We start from the raw sequence: 15,756 nt of genomic DNA, 5'->3' as shown, positions 1-15,756 counted from the left end.
CGCCCCCCTCCTTCCTTGCACCTGCGTGGAGCTGCGAGTAGCGCCAGGCAGCGGCGGCTAAGCTCAGCCTCTCCGCTGTTGCTGCTGCTGCGAAGGCAGCCTCGAGGAAGCATCTGGTCCCAATTGGGAGCCCCCCCTCCCTTCCCCGGCCCGCCAGCTCCTGTTGCCCCTCTGAGCATCAGCCAGGCCGGCCCCAAGCCCTGGCTAACCCCGAAACCACCTCCTCTCGCGGCGCGCACACTTTCCATCGCACCGCCCGCCTCCCTCGCAGGCAGCCACACAAAGAGTGCTCTCTCTCGCTCCCTCTGTCCTGCAGGCTGGGCAAAGCTCCCTTCGCCGCCTCCCCCACCCGCCCTACACACCTCCTGAAAGCAGAGGGCTGCCTCTAGCTGCGACCTCTCTCTCTCTCTCTCTCTCTCTCTCTCTCTCTCTCTCTCCTCCTCCTGGATTCTTCATCGGTTCTACTCCTGGCTTGGAAATGCATGCGCCCTGCTTCTAACCTACCCAGCTCTCTCTCTCTGCCCTTCTAAAACCAACGCGGGAGACTGGGCTGGGCTGAAAGTGGTTCGAGTCCAAGAAGGGAGTTTTACCCGGGACCGGACGGCAGTCAACAGTCAGACTCCCTCGATCCGCACTTTATGACTTCAAGGCAATTTCCGTGTTAAGAAACGCGGGCCCGTAGCTTTTGTGACGCGACCGTGTTTTGACTGAAATGCAGGGTCGCGAGGAAAAGTTGGCAATGCCCCACCCTTTCGTTTCAAGGTAAAGAGTTAAAAGAAGCGCAGAGGGTGATTGTCTGGCGGGAGAGCCAAGGGAAAGGCAAATGTATGGGACCCGCGACCTCTGCTTAACCTTGGTACATTGGCACCAAATGTTTCAACAATATTTACTTGCCTTGAAGTCTGGATTTCCCTCCTCTCCTTTTAATCTTTTTTAAGGCCATCTTTGTGGCAGCTTCAGGCTCCTATATGTCTAATTATAGTAAGCAGAAACAGGATGGGATGTGAATAGCTCTGTTGTGTGCAGGAATTGGGTGCCGCACAGAGAGGCTTTTTGTCACAGGCTGTCACCCCGCAAACATGTGCATACACAATGCTAAGGTGGGGAGCTGAAGAATCAAAAACATAGCAAGCCCCCTGGTCTACCATTGAGAGACATCTAAAGTCAGTAAGGATTAGGGTGATGGAACTCTGCACTGCAAGCCTGAGTTACCCATACTGTAAAGGGTTTTGGCAGTGGAAAGGGCAAGTTGCAAAGGGCTAGTGAGAGGGAAGCACAATCCCTTTGCCCCCTGAACAAATAACATTAAGGAGACTATCCAAACCCCCCCCCCACCTTCTTATATGTAAGGCCCATTCAATACAAATAAACTTTTTATATTACATTTTGCAGATGAAAAGTACATCTGTGTAGGAAATAGTATGCAACCCACATGTAGATGATTTATATTTTTTTTAAAAAAAACACCATTTCTAAACCTCTGATTGCCTGATAGGTTAAATATTAATCAGGAGGTGCAATGCAATGTTCAGAACTCAACATGATTCCATTGGATAATATAGCTATGATTTTACATAAATCTTATTGTGTCAGTAGGACGGATCCACCATACATTGGGTTTTCCAAACATTTATTTCAGAGTAAAAGAAAAAAGAAAGTACCCTAACTTTGGAAAGGAAGCATAACTCTATAACTCACACTCGTTTTCCCTCCCCCTTCCACTTGTAGTGGAGAAAGAATTAAAAAATGCACTGTACAGTCTAATTTATGGAAAGGATTTTTTTTAATATCAAAAGAAAATGAATTGGAGTGGCAAGCTGGCCTCCAACGTCTTGTCTACATATCAGGAGGAAAAGTGCAATCACTGCAGCTTATTCTCTTCAAGGAATGTAAAGTCATGATGCATGGTTGAGATTTGAAAAGGGGGGGAAATGATCCATTGCACAATCAAGAGGAAAATAAAATGGCAGCAAATCTTCAACACCCAGTGGAGTGATTGTCGTTCCCCATCCCCAGCAATGGCACTTGCAGAAGTCATAATTAGGCCGGCCGTCTCCCTGGAGGCTCAGTCATGTTAGCAGGTATGGAAGGAGGAACAGATTCATGCATTGGGGTTGTTCCTCATGAGTTCCACATCTGCTTCCACCATCTCTTTCACCAGCTCCTGCCAAAAGGAAGGGACACAGACACACAGACACAGACACAGACACAGACACACACACACACACACAAACAACAACAAAGAAACAAACAAATAGATGTGTCTGGCTCTGCTTAGAGTGATAGCTGTATTCCCACAACATTATTTCCCTCTAGTATTTATTTCCCCCTGAATTAGCCCACCAACCAGAACAAACCTTTTGAGATGCATTCAAACCATCTATTTATTGTGTCCTTGAGAGCTGGTCCTACCATTAGGCAGGCAATGGATAACTAATGTTCAGGGTATTCCTGAAGGACAGTAAATGGTTCATCATCATTACTATGATGCCAACAGGAGACCAGTTGGATGGTTCTGCTTCAGACACTAAAATGGCTTGGGCTGCTTTGAATGCACCTTTTTCATTTGTCACACTCAGTCTTCCCCTTTCTAATAAAAAAATAGGGTTGCCATATTTCAAACGGTGAAAATCCAGACAGAAAAGTTGCACTGCTGACATGGGCTGCTACATGTCTGGATTTTCCTGTACACGTGTATGATTTCCGCCAACTGCAGCATTCCGGATATGTCCAGGAAAATCCGGATGTATGGCAACCCTAGTCAGAATGACATTTCTCATGTTGATAATGTTGCTCTGTCTCAGCATTCATCCAGCACAATGTTATGCTTTGGAAAATGCAATAATCCTTCAACAGTCTGCATGCACCTCATCAACTTTCCCAAGGACACGTGACCCTTGATAGAAAAAGCTCTCACCCCTTCCTTTAAATGATATAAAATGTTATTTTATTTCTACTAATAATGAGTTTATAAATTTTTCTAAGCACAGATTCCCCCCCCCCCAAACAGGCCATTAAATAAAATGAATGGAGATAAAAACCCCAAACAGAACTTACATCAAATGTGACTCTGGGTTTCCAGTTGAGTTTTTGCTTTGCTTTGGTGCAATCGCCTTGAAGAAAATCCTGTGGGGAATAAAAAGACGGGTGGGTGATTCCCTTTCCAGGCTGCAGGGGAGGTAGACAGGCAAAGTGATGGTTACGAAAGTGTTGCTAGACATCACCTTGCCCCAATTTCATTACAGTCTCTTCCATCCACACAGAGCTTCTAGAAAGTGCCTGTGCTTCGCAGAAATTCAAACCACCTTCCTTCTCTGTCCCGAGTTTTGCAACTCCGAGTCAAAGTGCTGTGGCTTATAAATCACCAGGAGGCAGCATTCAAGAATAGCTGTACAGGCTATTTACAATGTATGCTGCACATCAAAAATATTGACTCTTTAATGGATAACATCTTGTTTTAAGCTGTCATACCTCCTAAGACTTGCTACTGGCAGAGCTGTTTCAAATTAATGTATCCCACCTTGCACTCCCCCCCCCCGTCCAATTTTGGTTAAATTATAGAAGTAAATCAAACAGAAAACCTGACACTATAATGTTCTCTTTCAGATACAATCCATATGATCACTAAAAGGTAGTGCTGAAAAACTTCACAGTTAAGGGCGATATAACAAATGAACCAGCTGATTTTCTCATTTCGAACTACTAGCTGTTGCAGGTTTTTGGAATTCGCAGTCTTTAAATGATCACGAAGGTCTTTCTAAAAGTGATCCTAAGGACAATAAGGATCATTAGGTGTCGCTTGTAAAGACAGAACAAAGGAGGAAAATGATTTTATTGTAAAGTGCTCTGATGGACAGGGTGCTTTAATCCAGCTTGTAGTTTTAAAAAATTAAAAATATATTCTTAACATCGCTTGTTAAAAAAAAAAAGCTCATTTGCACCAGTTCTACCAAGACTGTGTTCACCAGGACTGGGAGCCTATGGCTCTTCAGATGTCAATTTCCACCATCCCTGACTATTAATTAAGCTATGCTGACTAGGGCTGATGAGAATTGGAGTCCAATGACATCTGGAGGAACACACACACACACACACACACACACACCCCAACAGTCTTTTTCATTACTTCCACAACAGACACATTTTGGTATAGGAGCAAGATGCTTGATTTCAGCTTAGCACTCACAGGCTGCAGCTGGTCTTAAGATCCTTTTGAAAGTGATGCCCAGAACATCTTTTGACCAGGATCACATCACTTTCATATTTTGTTAATGCAAGCTGAGAGTGGAGAAAAGCTGTTGTAAAATCATGCACAGATTCTACGAAACGTAGCTTATTTGGCAATTTAACAATCTAGGAACAGCAAAATCCAACTTCAGTCTGCAATCCTAAACACACTTTGGGTATGGCCAGTAATGAGATTTACTTCTGGGGAAATATGCACAGGATTTCACTGTAAGTTAAAACAACAACAACGCCCCAGAGAAAATAGTAGACTCTTTTTTGTGTGCTACGGTTATTTATAAGTCATTCAGTACCATCTAGTAGTAAAAATAATTTCACACAGACAAATGACAGTGGCTGCAACTCCATGATTTGCTGAATAAATGTATGAAGGATTGTGCCTGAAACCTTGGTGGCTAATAGTCTCTATTTCTGCAAGTGGTTCATGCTATGAAAAAAGTGTGATTACAATTACTTAGAAAACAACAATAGAAAAGGCTTGCAGGGGGTAAAAATCACTGCTCAGCTACATTATTTAAAGTGTTAAATGAACTGAGATATGCACCTATTTAACTTCCAGATTTAGGCTGAACTGGAGCCTAGATGCCAGTGTCCAGGGGCAGACTAAAGCTCTGTGCTAGGACTTTGCTTTCTTAAAGCACATCAAAGATCAGAAAGTTTATGAAAGGTGAGGATGAGGTCCCTCTTCCCTGCCAAAACAAGGTTATGAAAAGTCCGCTGACCAAGTCAAATGCAGTCCTTCCACTCTTCCGCTTCTGCTGTAGCACAACATAACAATGAATCTGGGTTCAAAGCACAGTCTAGTTTACTGTCTATTTTTTCTACAATGGATTTCCCCCCTTCTTTTTGGTGCCACTGGTCTCTAAAAATACATAAAATCGGGAGGGGAAGAGCATTGAGCCCCACAAATGACTTACTGGAGAATGTATTAAGATACAGAAACACACTTTTTAAAAACAAAATCACAAAAGCAGCCTTCTTGCTTTCAGTAATTTGTTAGTACTTTATTTTTCACAGAACAAGGGATGCTGCACACACACTTTAAAGCAAAATACACTAAATCTTTACATTCTGTGAAAAGGAAAACAAAGCTTAAAATTGCAAATTTAAAATGTGAGTTACAACCTGTTTTTGGCTATGAAAAAGCAAAGACTTGGCGAAGCAACTAAAAGCCAGCAGCCAAACTGGTGCTCTTTAATACAAATCTCCCACAGATTTAAATTCACTTAGCTGTGATACGATCTCTGTAGGATAGCGAAAAGCATGAGTTTATCTAGTATTTTTTTTTTTTTAAAAAACCTCCTCCCTTTTCGTAATTGCAGGTTTAAGTGTCAAATGCTGCACAATTATGTTTATTAAACTTGATCTCATGGCAGTTCAGTTTTATAGTCTTGGAAAAGACACATACTTTTGCATCAAAGAACTGGTTGTGGAGTGTGGTCTGGAATTTTTTAAAAATAAAGCAATGAAAGCCAGAGGAAAAAATGCAAACCATTTCTATGTCAATATCCCATTTCCTGAGTTCTGGTTCTGGGCGTCATCATAGCTTTTATTTTAGCTCATTAGGTGAATGATCTGGTTTCACAGTGCAATTTATTACTGTCTAATTCAATTTTCTTTAGCAAAGCATTCAATAGCTTCACAGTACAAGCCTGGGTGAGGGATGGCTAGCACAGCTCCAAATGGTTTTGTTTGTTTGTTTGTTTTAAACTTGCAACTTAATTCTGAAACTTCCTTGAGTGGCTGGAAAGTTCAAAGAAGGATACATGTAAGGAGGTAGAGGAGCACAATGTCACAACAGAGGGTGTTAGCGCTGTGTCACATCAATGTTCTACTGAGCAGCACAGGCAAACATACCAGGCTGTTCTATTCAAGTCAGTATAAGGATCTATCAAAAGAAGGGACTTTTTTGGAAGGGGAGGCTTAGAGTACTATATTTATTCAGAATTATATCCCACCATATATGGAGGGTTCAGTGTAGCTAACAGCAGTTTTTAATTAAATATGTGTGTCTCTTTGCCTCAAAGGAGTCACAAATTAAGCCAAACAGATTTGACAGTGTTACAGAAATCACTGATAATGCTCATTGAATAAGTATGTCCTTTTTTTTTTTACAGTGCTATGTAATCATGACAGCAATGCCATATCTTAGGTTATGAAATCAAACAGTCTTAGCTCCAAAATTTGCCCAAATGATTTTTCAAACAGGTATAATAAAAATCTGTGTTGCACAGCTGGATTGTGTTACATGGCATACATATGATGCAAATATTATAAAGGATTCCTGAAATTTGTTTTTAGCAGTTTTGAAAATATTCATTTCGGTGTTATATACTTGTGTGAGCTGAATAAGCAGTTTTGAGTATAACACAACTTGAAAGCTAGAACTGTATAATTTCAGCCTGGTGTTAATATACATTTGCCCTGCCTTGATTACTTTGAATTGGTCTTTTACTGTGGTTTGGCCTAAAAGCATCACCTGATGGGAGCCAGGGGCTTGACAAAATAATGTTAATGTTTCTTAATGATTGTAGATGTTTTACCCATGGCCTGAAACCTAGCTTTTGGAAGACGACTACTCATAGCAAAGAGGGAGCAGAGATACTGTGAAAAACAGTTTCTGTAGTTTGAAATTAGACACAGAAAGCTGAAATCTTCTAGTTGCAGTTAGCTGAAAATGAGGTGCAGCCTGGGGGGCAGGGGCAGGAAGGCTACATGTTCTTTAGTGATCAGAAATTCAAAGGGCTATCCATTTGCTTCCAATAAGAGCTCTACTCTTGTATTTGCAAATAAAGCAAACATTACGAAGACACTGTAAGTTGCTGTCATGAAATGCTCTCATTGAAAGGTAATCAACTGCCCCAGAACTTTTAATCACTTTGGAACATGTTATAAATACAGTGCATACAGTGGTACCTTGGGTTAAGTACTTAATTCGTTCCGGAGGTCCGTTCTTAACCTGAAACTGTTCTTAACCTGAAGCACCACTTTAGCTAATGGGGCCTCCTGCTGCTGCCGCGCCGCCGGAGCACGATTTCTGTTCTCATCCTGAAGCAAAGTTCTTAACCCGAGGTACTATTTCTGGGTTAGCGGAGTCTGTAACCTGAAGCGTATGTAACCCAAGGTACCACTGTATTTATGAAAGGACCACTGTAACTCTATAGAGTAACAGACAATTAAAGCAAGAGTGCAGGTCAATTACATTTTAGCAAACAAGACTACAATCAAATTGGTAATGGATGTTAAACAACTTTAGGAATTTCAGGACGGCATCTATGAATGGCATTCACTTTTCATTTTTCCCTTCACTATTTTTAGAAAAGTAAAGTTGTGGAACAAGCATGATACCAGGGGAATAGAAGAATGCCAGTGAAATTGGTTCTTCATCTAAATTTGTTTTAATGTAGTGCGAGCTGGCTAACCTCCATTCTTGTGCCAATAGGGTTTTTTTGGGTTTTTTTTTGAAAGACAGAATTTTCACGAAGAGCCAAAAAGACTGGAAAATGCAAGCAGTTCAGATATAAAGTGGTTTCACTAGCAATTAAAGGCTAGACCACTTCCTAATGTGAACAAAGAAGCATTTCACTTGCTAAAAACATACATGCAAAGTAGCTTATTTGAGGAAGGGGGAGATGGTCAAATAGAATTAAGATGCTTTCCATTAAGGGCTGGTTCTGAAAGGTGCTGAGCTCTAAAGTCCTCCATTTCTTTCATGATTTTGTTGGCACTCAGCACATCTTAGGATAAGGTCCCATTACAAAGTTTCCATGATACGGTTAGGTCAATAACCAATCAGGAAATCTAAGCCCAACCTCTTCCATCATTTACTAAAAACCTGCCTGTTAATCTTTGGTCTAACGTTTCCAAAAGGCCAAAGCGCATGGATCCCAAGAAGTAATAAACACAAGGCCGACAATAATGATAAGGAATAGCCGTCGCTCCTCGTTTCTCACCACACTGCAGTATATCAGTACAAATTGAAGCTGAATCCAGACTTCTCCTTCAGTGACAGGGAATGATAAGAGACAAGAAGAAAACGGCAAACTGTCTGGTTTGTTCAGGAAGTTGGGAACTGGTGGCAATGTCCATCAAGGGAATGCTGTCAGCATTAAAACAATGCTTCAGCTCAACGTCAGGGAAAGGGCATCAGTCAGCAGAGTTTGACAAGCACATTGGCAATGGAGACAATGGAGCAAAACAGAGGGGGTTGTCCCTGTGTGATGTGGCACTTAATTGCTTTGATGGAAACAGTGCGGAGTTTAATCAGCACAAGGATAAAATGCCTACCTATTTCTTCAGAGAGCGGGTTGCAGGCCTTACTTTTGTGCTTATGCCAACCGAATCACATGGCTGGCAATGTAAATAAAAGCAAAATTATTTGACAGGTTCCCTTGCTAAAAATGGTTCTTTAAGCAGATAAATGTCTCCCACCGGAGGGCTAATCCAAAGATCACTGAAGTCAGTGCTGATTTCAAGAGGCTTCAGATTAGCTCAGTAGATCTTCTCTTCATTAAGGGGAAAAGTGATACCCCCTGTTATGTTCCATGTCCAGAAAAGATGAGACAGATGTGGGTTTAACTCCTCCATTCCTCTCACTATGGAATCCTACGGTGGTAAAGTCACCATAGAGTGCCTTTATTATGTCAGTACCCTGAGAAAATACTTTGCCTGAGTTGGTCAGCACATGACAGTGGGTACTCGCTACACCACAGTAAACCTCTGAAGATTATAGGTTGCTCTCTATTTATTTGACCTTCTTTTTTAAACTACAAAAAGCAAACAATAAGCAACATATTCATTAACCAACATTACATGGATTTTAAAAACAACCACTTTACATATTCTTTCTTCAGATCAAATTCATTGACACACCACATATTAAATTTCACAAAGGGGAGGGGAGGAACAGACAGTTAGAGTTAGGAGTGTGTTTAGCAGGCTTTTAGATATATAATTGTTAGACTCAATATGTAACAACAACAACAACAATTTTATTTATATCACACCCATCTGGGTATACCAGAAATGGGAATAATTTTACCAGGAAATCATCCCTGACATGGTAAAATCAACTTGTAGTGAGTTTCTCACATCAAAAAGTAACATTTAAATCCAACCTAAGTACTCTTACCACAAGCTGTGGCAGTACTGACAAATACAAAAGTTCAGAATCATCAATTTTACATTCCAGCTTTTCATAAGACAATAAAATGTTTGCAACTGTATTTCTAAGTTGGATGGGGAAATTATGGAAAAATGTTTTCAATATATTACATGGATCTCAAATTTTCTCTTTAAAATAAAATTGATATCTACATTACTGAAGTTATTCAAGTTATTAACCATTTGTAGATTTTGGTTAACCTAGTTAGCCTAATAGTTAACCAAAATCTACATATGGTTAATAGAAGATATCATATTACATTTTATTCAATTAATTAATTAATTAATACTATTTCAGTACCTCAGCCCCTCAATGATGCTACTTTTGTCAGTCCTTCCACATGCTTCCTGTCCTGCCTCCTTTGTCTATTGGCCCTTCCCCAATTTAGCCCACCCATCCTACAAAAACAGACATCCTTTACCTTTTTTAAACTGTGATGATGGTGGTGACCCCCTAGAACTGACTTGTAGGTGATCGAACAAGGAAGTGTAACTTGGTGCACAATTCCATCCCTGGAGTAAGGCACAGAGCTCCTTACTACTCATAGTACGCAAGAATCCTAAACGTCTTACCAACTTGCATTTGGTATCACAAAGCGCCTGCACTCTGCTTTAAGCAACTTGTGGTTCATATCTCTCATACCTATGACAGTCTGATGGACAGGTTCTCCTGCCTCGCTGTGGAGTGGCCTTTTACTCCCTTCCAGTTCTGTGATCCTGAGAATATACCACGTCCTTCCCCAGACGTTACCCTTAATCACTGATAAATGTCAGATTCTGTCGTCCCTTTCAATAGATGAAAAATGATGTCATTGAACTGTTCCCACGGTACTCATAAAACTTTGTCTCAACCACATAAAATAGCCTGTTTTTGAAGGACACCAGTACTTTAAAACATGGAGAGAGAATCATGAGGCAGTGATTTATATGAATATATTGTATCAGTGTATATCTAGGGTGAGAAATATTTTCTCCAGACATTTCTGATGGAAGTTTTGCTCTCCCTACTCAAATCGCACACAGCCAACATGGTGGTCTAGAGATCGGGAAAAGAGTTAGTAAGTTTTGAATCTCACTTCCAAGGCATGGTCACGCATCAATGACAATCTTGCTTCTTATTTATCAATTATAAACAACACAGCTTTGTTGGCAGGTTTTATATTATTATTATTATTATACATACGTATCTTCCATAGCCACAAAATTTTCTATTAGAGCTTCTACTCTTGTTGCAAAGCGAATGATTCACGCAACGGTTAAAGTAAAATAAGGTGGGATGCTTTTGCATTCAGGGCAGGTCTCCACAAACGTATCCCTCAGCATGCTCCACAGAAGAGGAAATCCAAGCAATGGCCTTTCACATGACATCATAAAAGCCTAATTTATCACCAGCCACCAAACATCTAGAAAATCATAACATCCTTTCAGGAAAGCCATGTGCAAAATAATCAGATCTACTTTGATGACAGCTTTAATGCATTGGTCCAAGTAGGACACTACAAAGAGTAACCCTTTGCAGGTACTTGCTTACAACACATCCAGCTGCATTCTTCACCTCAAGAGGAGCATTTCCTGATTTTCATTCCATACACATACTTTCCCAAATTAGTATTATTCAAGTGAGATTCTAGTCCAGCCCACATTCCATATTTAGAGTCGCTCTGTTAATTCACGTGCAGGACCAAGGACGGGGAAATTTTATAGTAAGTGAAGGATCACCCAGCATCGAAGGAGTTCTGTAGTAGCGTACAGTGCCCAAATGGACAGGTTGTGAATCCACATAACCAAGAAGAAAATAGAGTAACCCTCTTCTGCCACTGAACTCCAAGACCATATGGCAGAACCCTCCTCATCAGAGGCTTTGTCTATTGAATATGAGAGAGATATATCTCTTAATTCACTTAAAGCTGAAGCAGTTACCTTTTTGTTGAGGTGACTAATATTGTGAATTCTCTGAGACACAGCCTACTCACAGAGCTTCACAGCCTACTCACAGCCTACTCAGGGCAGCACCGCAGACTGGCCCCCTGTTCTGGGTGCAATGGAGACAATTTGCATCATTTCTAAACAAGAAGGAAGTCAAGCAAATGGCTTTAAGGCATGGGCACAGCCAGAATTTTTGTGGGGATGGGGGACAGGTTCTGTTAGGGGTGCAGAACCTCAGATTTGTATTGATTTAGGGGGGCAGCTGCCGCCCTTGGCTACGCCCATGCTCTGAGGGCATTAACTAAATGGGAACAGAGTTTGCTTTCCTATACAACAGATAATATGGGGCAGGTGCCTGAGTTTTACACAATCCTATTAGGCACTGGTTCTGACAGCTCAAACAAACTAAAAGCTATATGGGAGCAGGACCTTGGCATTGACAATGAAGAGACACAGTAGTCAAGTTTGTGGACAAAACACCCATTCAAAACTGTTTCTGCCCAAACAGGGATCCCCAAATCTGTGCTTGGTATGACGATGGTATATGACCCCCATCCTCCTCAAATTATCCCATATGCAAGACTCTTAATTCCCATTTGTGTTGCAACGTGCTCTAACTAGGCGCCTTTGAAGCCGACTCAGAAACTTCAGTTCGTCTAAAATGCAGCAGCCAGATTACTGGCTGAGGTTCTGTTTGATCTCACAAAACTCCTGTTTTAAAACTACTGCATTGGTTGCCAATTCATTTCTTGGCCCAATTCAATGTGCTCATGTTGTTATTTAAAGCACTAAATAACTCATACCTGAAAGACTTCCACCTTCCCAACAGAACCTCTCAATTGCTGAGATTTATGTGATTTTATATTAAAAAACTATTTTGCTTTTATATTGACTGATTAGGAACAGCATATAGTAGTGTCTTTAAGGGAAGTGGAATACAAAGAGGGAGGTGAGAGGAGGTCGATGATATAAGGGAATGAAAGTTAGAATATGGAAAAGGTATGATGTATGTTTTTAAATTGTTTTTGTTTTGTTTTGTTTAGTTCATTGTGTTGGGTGATGTGTTGAGGTTGTGTTTTGTATGGTTTATTGTATTGTTTTATTTTTTCTTGTTCTTGTTCTTTTTTTTCTCTTTTTTCTCTTTTTCCTTTTTAAAAAGTAATAAATATTATTTTAAACTAGAAGTGTCTTTAAGAGTGTTCAGCAAACTACCAATATAAGCTACATGAAGTCATTCAAAGCCAGCCTAAATACAAGGGTATTAACAAGGAGTTTATAATCTTAATCCAGCAATCAAAATCCAATACAATGAGCTATGTGGTACAAATGGAGTCAATGGATGATGCAATCAAGAAGACACTCTAAGCCAACTTTTGAGGGGAGCCTCATAGGTGTGTGGATCCAAGCTATTTCAGTTTTTATTTATAGGGAAAAGTCTGATTTTGAATTGCACTATGCATTCTGCAAGAAAGCTGTCTTGCTGGTGGCTCACTGGATATGGCTCAAGTGCTCCTGTGCTCTGAGATACCCATCAGATCTTAGTAACTTCTGCTTTTTAAAGTCACCATTTTCTCTTTGTGGCTCGCTGCTCTTTCATTTGTCACTTCAGCCTTTCGGCTAACCTTCTGAGGCTTATTGCCACAGGACACAGTGAAGACTAATGTTACAGTGTCGAGTGATCAGTTTGTTTCATGGGTTCAATCCACAGTGGGGCTCTAGTACTGTATTTAAAAGCCCTCCACCACATGAGGACCAGGCTGCTTGATGAGATCTGCCCACACCATTGTGGGCCTCTATAAACATCGCAGCAGCGTTGTGGGTTGAACCCACAGAAAAGCAGCTGCCCGGATGCTGCTCTTAACATCTGAAGGGCACGTATCTGGGTTCAAAGAGAGGTGGACAAATTCATGATGCACAGGAATATCAGTTAGCATTAGGAAGATTATTACGGCATGTGGAGTCATGTTCAGGGTGTTTCTAAACCACAGACTGCCAGAAGCTAAGGATGAGTGACAAGGATCTGATTGCTCTCATTATTGACGTATGCTGCTTAATTCTCGCTATGTTGTAGCTTTTATTGGATGCTACTAGAGACAGGATGAAGGTTTATGTGGACCATAGGTCAGATTCACAAAGGCTACTAATATTCTCTACTGCTCTTCTCAATAAAAGACTTGCTCTCTTTTTCAAGTGAAAGCCAATCTGTATTTTCTGTTCCTTAGTTCTACCCAGATACCTTGCAATACCCTGATGATCATCATTATCTTTCAGTCTAAGGGTTTTGGAGCTTTGGTTTCCCTTATTTTGAATCCAGATTTCCAGGCAGCAGTGTACCAACCACACACTCTGTGCAATCTGTTCATTTTCTTTCCTTTACTATTCCAGCTGGCACGCTTATGGAGAACATCCAGGTCAAAGGATCGCTGCTGCCTTGTATCCTCTGTTTGTTCCAGAGACAAATGAAAGAAAGCAATGCATGCTGCACTGGAAGAAATGGATGGTTTTTCTATTATAGCAGCAGTGTTGCATAGATAGCTCTCCAAACACTTCTGCTTGTATTATTTACATGTGTGCGTGAATCTTCTGCCATACTGTTTACGTTTCGTAGATGAGATGATACATCCAGAACAGTGATGGGGAGCCTCTGACACATGAGTCCAATTAGGCCAGTTGGGTCTCGCCATGTGAGGCAGCTTTAGTCAAGTCATGCCTGCTGCCATACACTTGATCCTCTTTTCATGGAAAGGCACTGTGCCTTTGCACAGTGATTGCTATGATTATATGCTCATTGTTGGCACCTGCAAACTCCTGGTGCCTTTGCCCAGGCAGGTTGATTTCAAACCACATGGGCAAAGGAAAACAGGACACCTCATCAGGTGAATGACAGGTGGGCAACTCCAGCCACCTGTCAAAGTCGGCCCACAAGGGGCGGGGGGTGTAAGGACTGTGGAACGCAACCAGTTCCTCACCCCTCTTCTACAGCTACTGAACTGATCTAATGAATACATTTCCTAGCAGCCTGGCTTCCATCATGTTAGGAGTGCCCTCACAGATACAGGTTACTGAAATGCCTATAAGCAGCTTCCCTTTTTTTCAGGGCATCATCACCAAATGAAAATTGTCTTGATGTCAGTCTGTCCTCTCTGTGAACCTCTTAGCTTAAAAACCGTCAAGTGAAAATGGCATTTTTGACCGACTACCAAAGAAATCTTGATTATTTCACCCTGCAGCAAACATGAAGGAACATTTCAGAAAAGGAAAAACACACACACAAACCTTGTCATTTTCAAATGATCCTGCCTAGTTACAAAGCTTCCTTTACATCCAGAAGGAAGGGCAACATTGAAGCATACTCTATTTACGGTAGGTTTTCTTTAAGATGAACTGGCCCGGGGGAGGGGGGAATATCCTTTCTGTTAAATGTTAAACATTGTCTATGCGCTTCATCTCAGGTGATAAGTTTACTTTTAGATGTTCACCATTTTAAGTTATTTAAGTACTGGCTACCATATGGGTTTTAAAAACGCAGTTCGGGAATCTTTTAGATGACATATGGATGCCTCTGAGCCTAGCTAGTGTCCTATGTATGCACCTATGTTCCAAAATAAGCAGATTTTCACCACGTTGTGAAGAGGCCTTGGCGTTTTGATAATACAATAGCTTTCAAATAATAATACTTGGTAAACAGTTCTGTTGCTGCTATGCATAATGAAGTTGAAACCACACAAAACAACTCAAATAATTCCGTATCACACACAATGGAAAAACCCCAAACCAATGTTTAATATGGGTCATAGATTACCAAAGTACATTTAAGCATAAGGAAGGAAACCATCATTACATTCTGTGGTTTTGCTGCCAATTTTTAAGGTACAACATCAATTACAGACGGAGAACTAAACTGTTTTTTTTAAACAATTGCGGGATGCAAAGGAGGTCCTTGACAGATATTTAATATCATGATGTTATCCTCGGTAAACAGCAAAGAACAGAATGGCAAAGAGAGCTTGTTTTTCAGTAGGACCTACCTTTTGGAATTGCTTATTTTGGTAATTAAAGTCATATGTTTTTAGTAATGTGAAAAAGTTAAGATCTTTATTAGGAACATGAACCACCTTATGAAAGTGTAACCCTGTATGCAGTGGCTGATGCTTCCAAGAGTTGCTTACTTCTATTCCTCCTCTTCCTCAGTGCTTACTCAAAGCTCACACGGTTTGGGAAAATGTGAGTAGCACAATGTAAATATAGTGTACAGTTGAAAAGAAGAAGAAAGCATTTGGGATGTCCCACTTTCTCTAAGGGCTTCTACGTGTTGTTTAGAAAATTATTTCCTTTGCAATTTCTTTTAAAGCAAAGAGTAAGATGGAAAGAAAAAGGTAGGAGTAAAGTTGTAGGACTGATGAGAGAAGCGATACAAAAAGT

At 40.8% G+C, this 15,756-nt stretch overlaps 1 protein-coding gene across 1 annotated transcript in view; it reads right to left on the bottom strand.

The window, feature by feature from the left end:
- Positions 1-1,764: 1,764 nt before the first annotated feature.
- GMDS (GDP-mannose 4,6-dehydratase) overlaps positions 1,765-15,756 on the bottom strand; it is a 297,379-nt gene continuing 283,387 nt past the window's right edge. The window contains exons 10-11 of the mRNA XM_079985071.1: positions 3,058-3,126; positions 1,765-2,164 (exon numbers count right to left, since the gene is read on the bottom strand). Of these exons, the coding sequence (XP_079841197.1) occupies positions 2,102-2,164; positions 3,058-3,126 (132 nt within the window). The 3' untranslated portion in view covers positions 1,765-2,101. The remainder of the gene's footprint in view (positions 2,165-3,057; positions 3,127-15,756) is intronic.

This window comes from Podarcis cretensis, assembly GCF_951804945.1.
Source record: "Podarcis cretensis genome assembly, chromosome: 7".
Taxonomy (NCBI): domain Eukaryota; kingdom Metazoa; phylum Chordata; class Lepidosauria; order Squamata; family Lacertidae; genus Podarcis; species Podarcis cretensis.
Note: the sequence above shows the minus strand (reverse complement) of the source record. Positions and strands in the feature narration are given on the sequence as shown.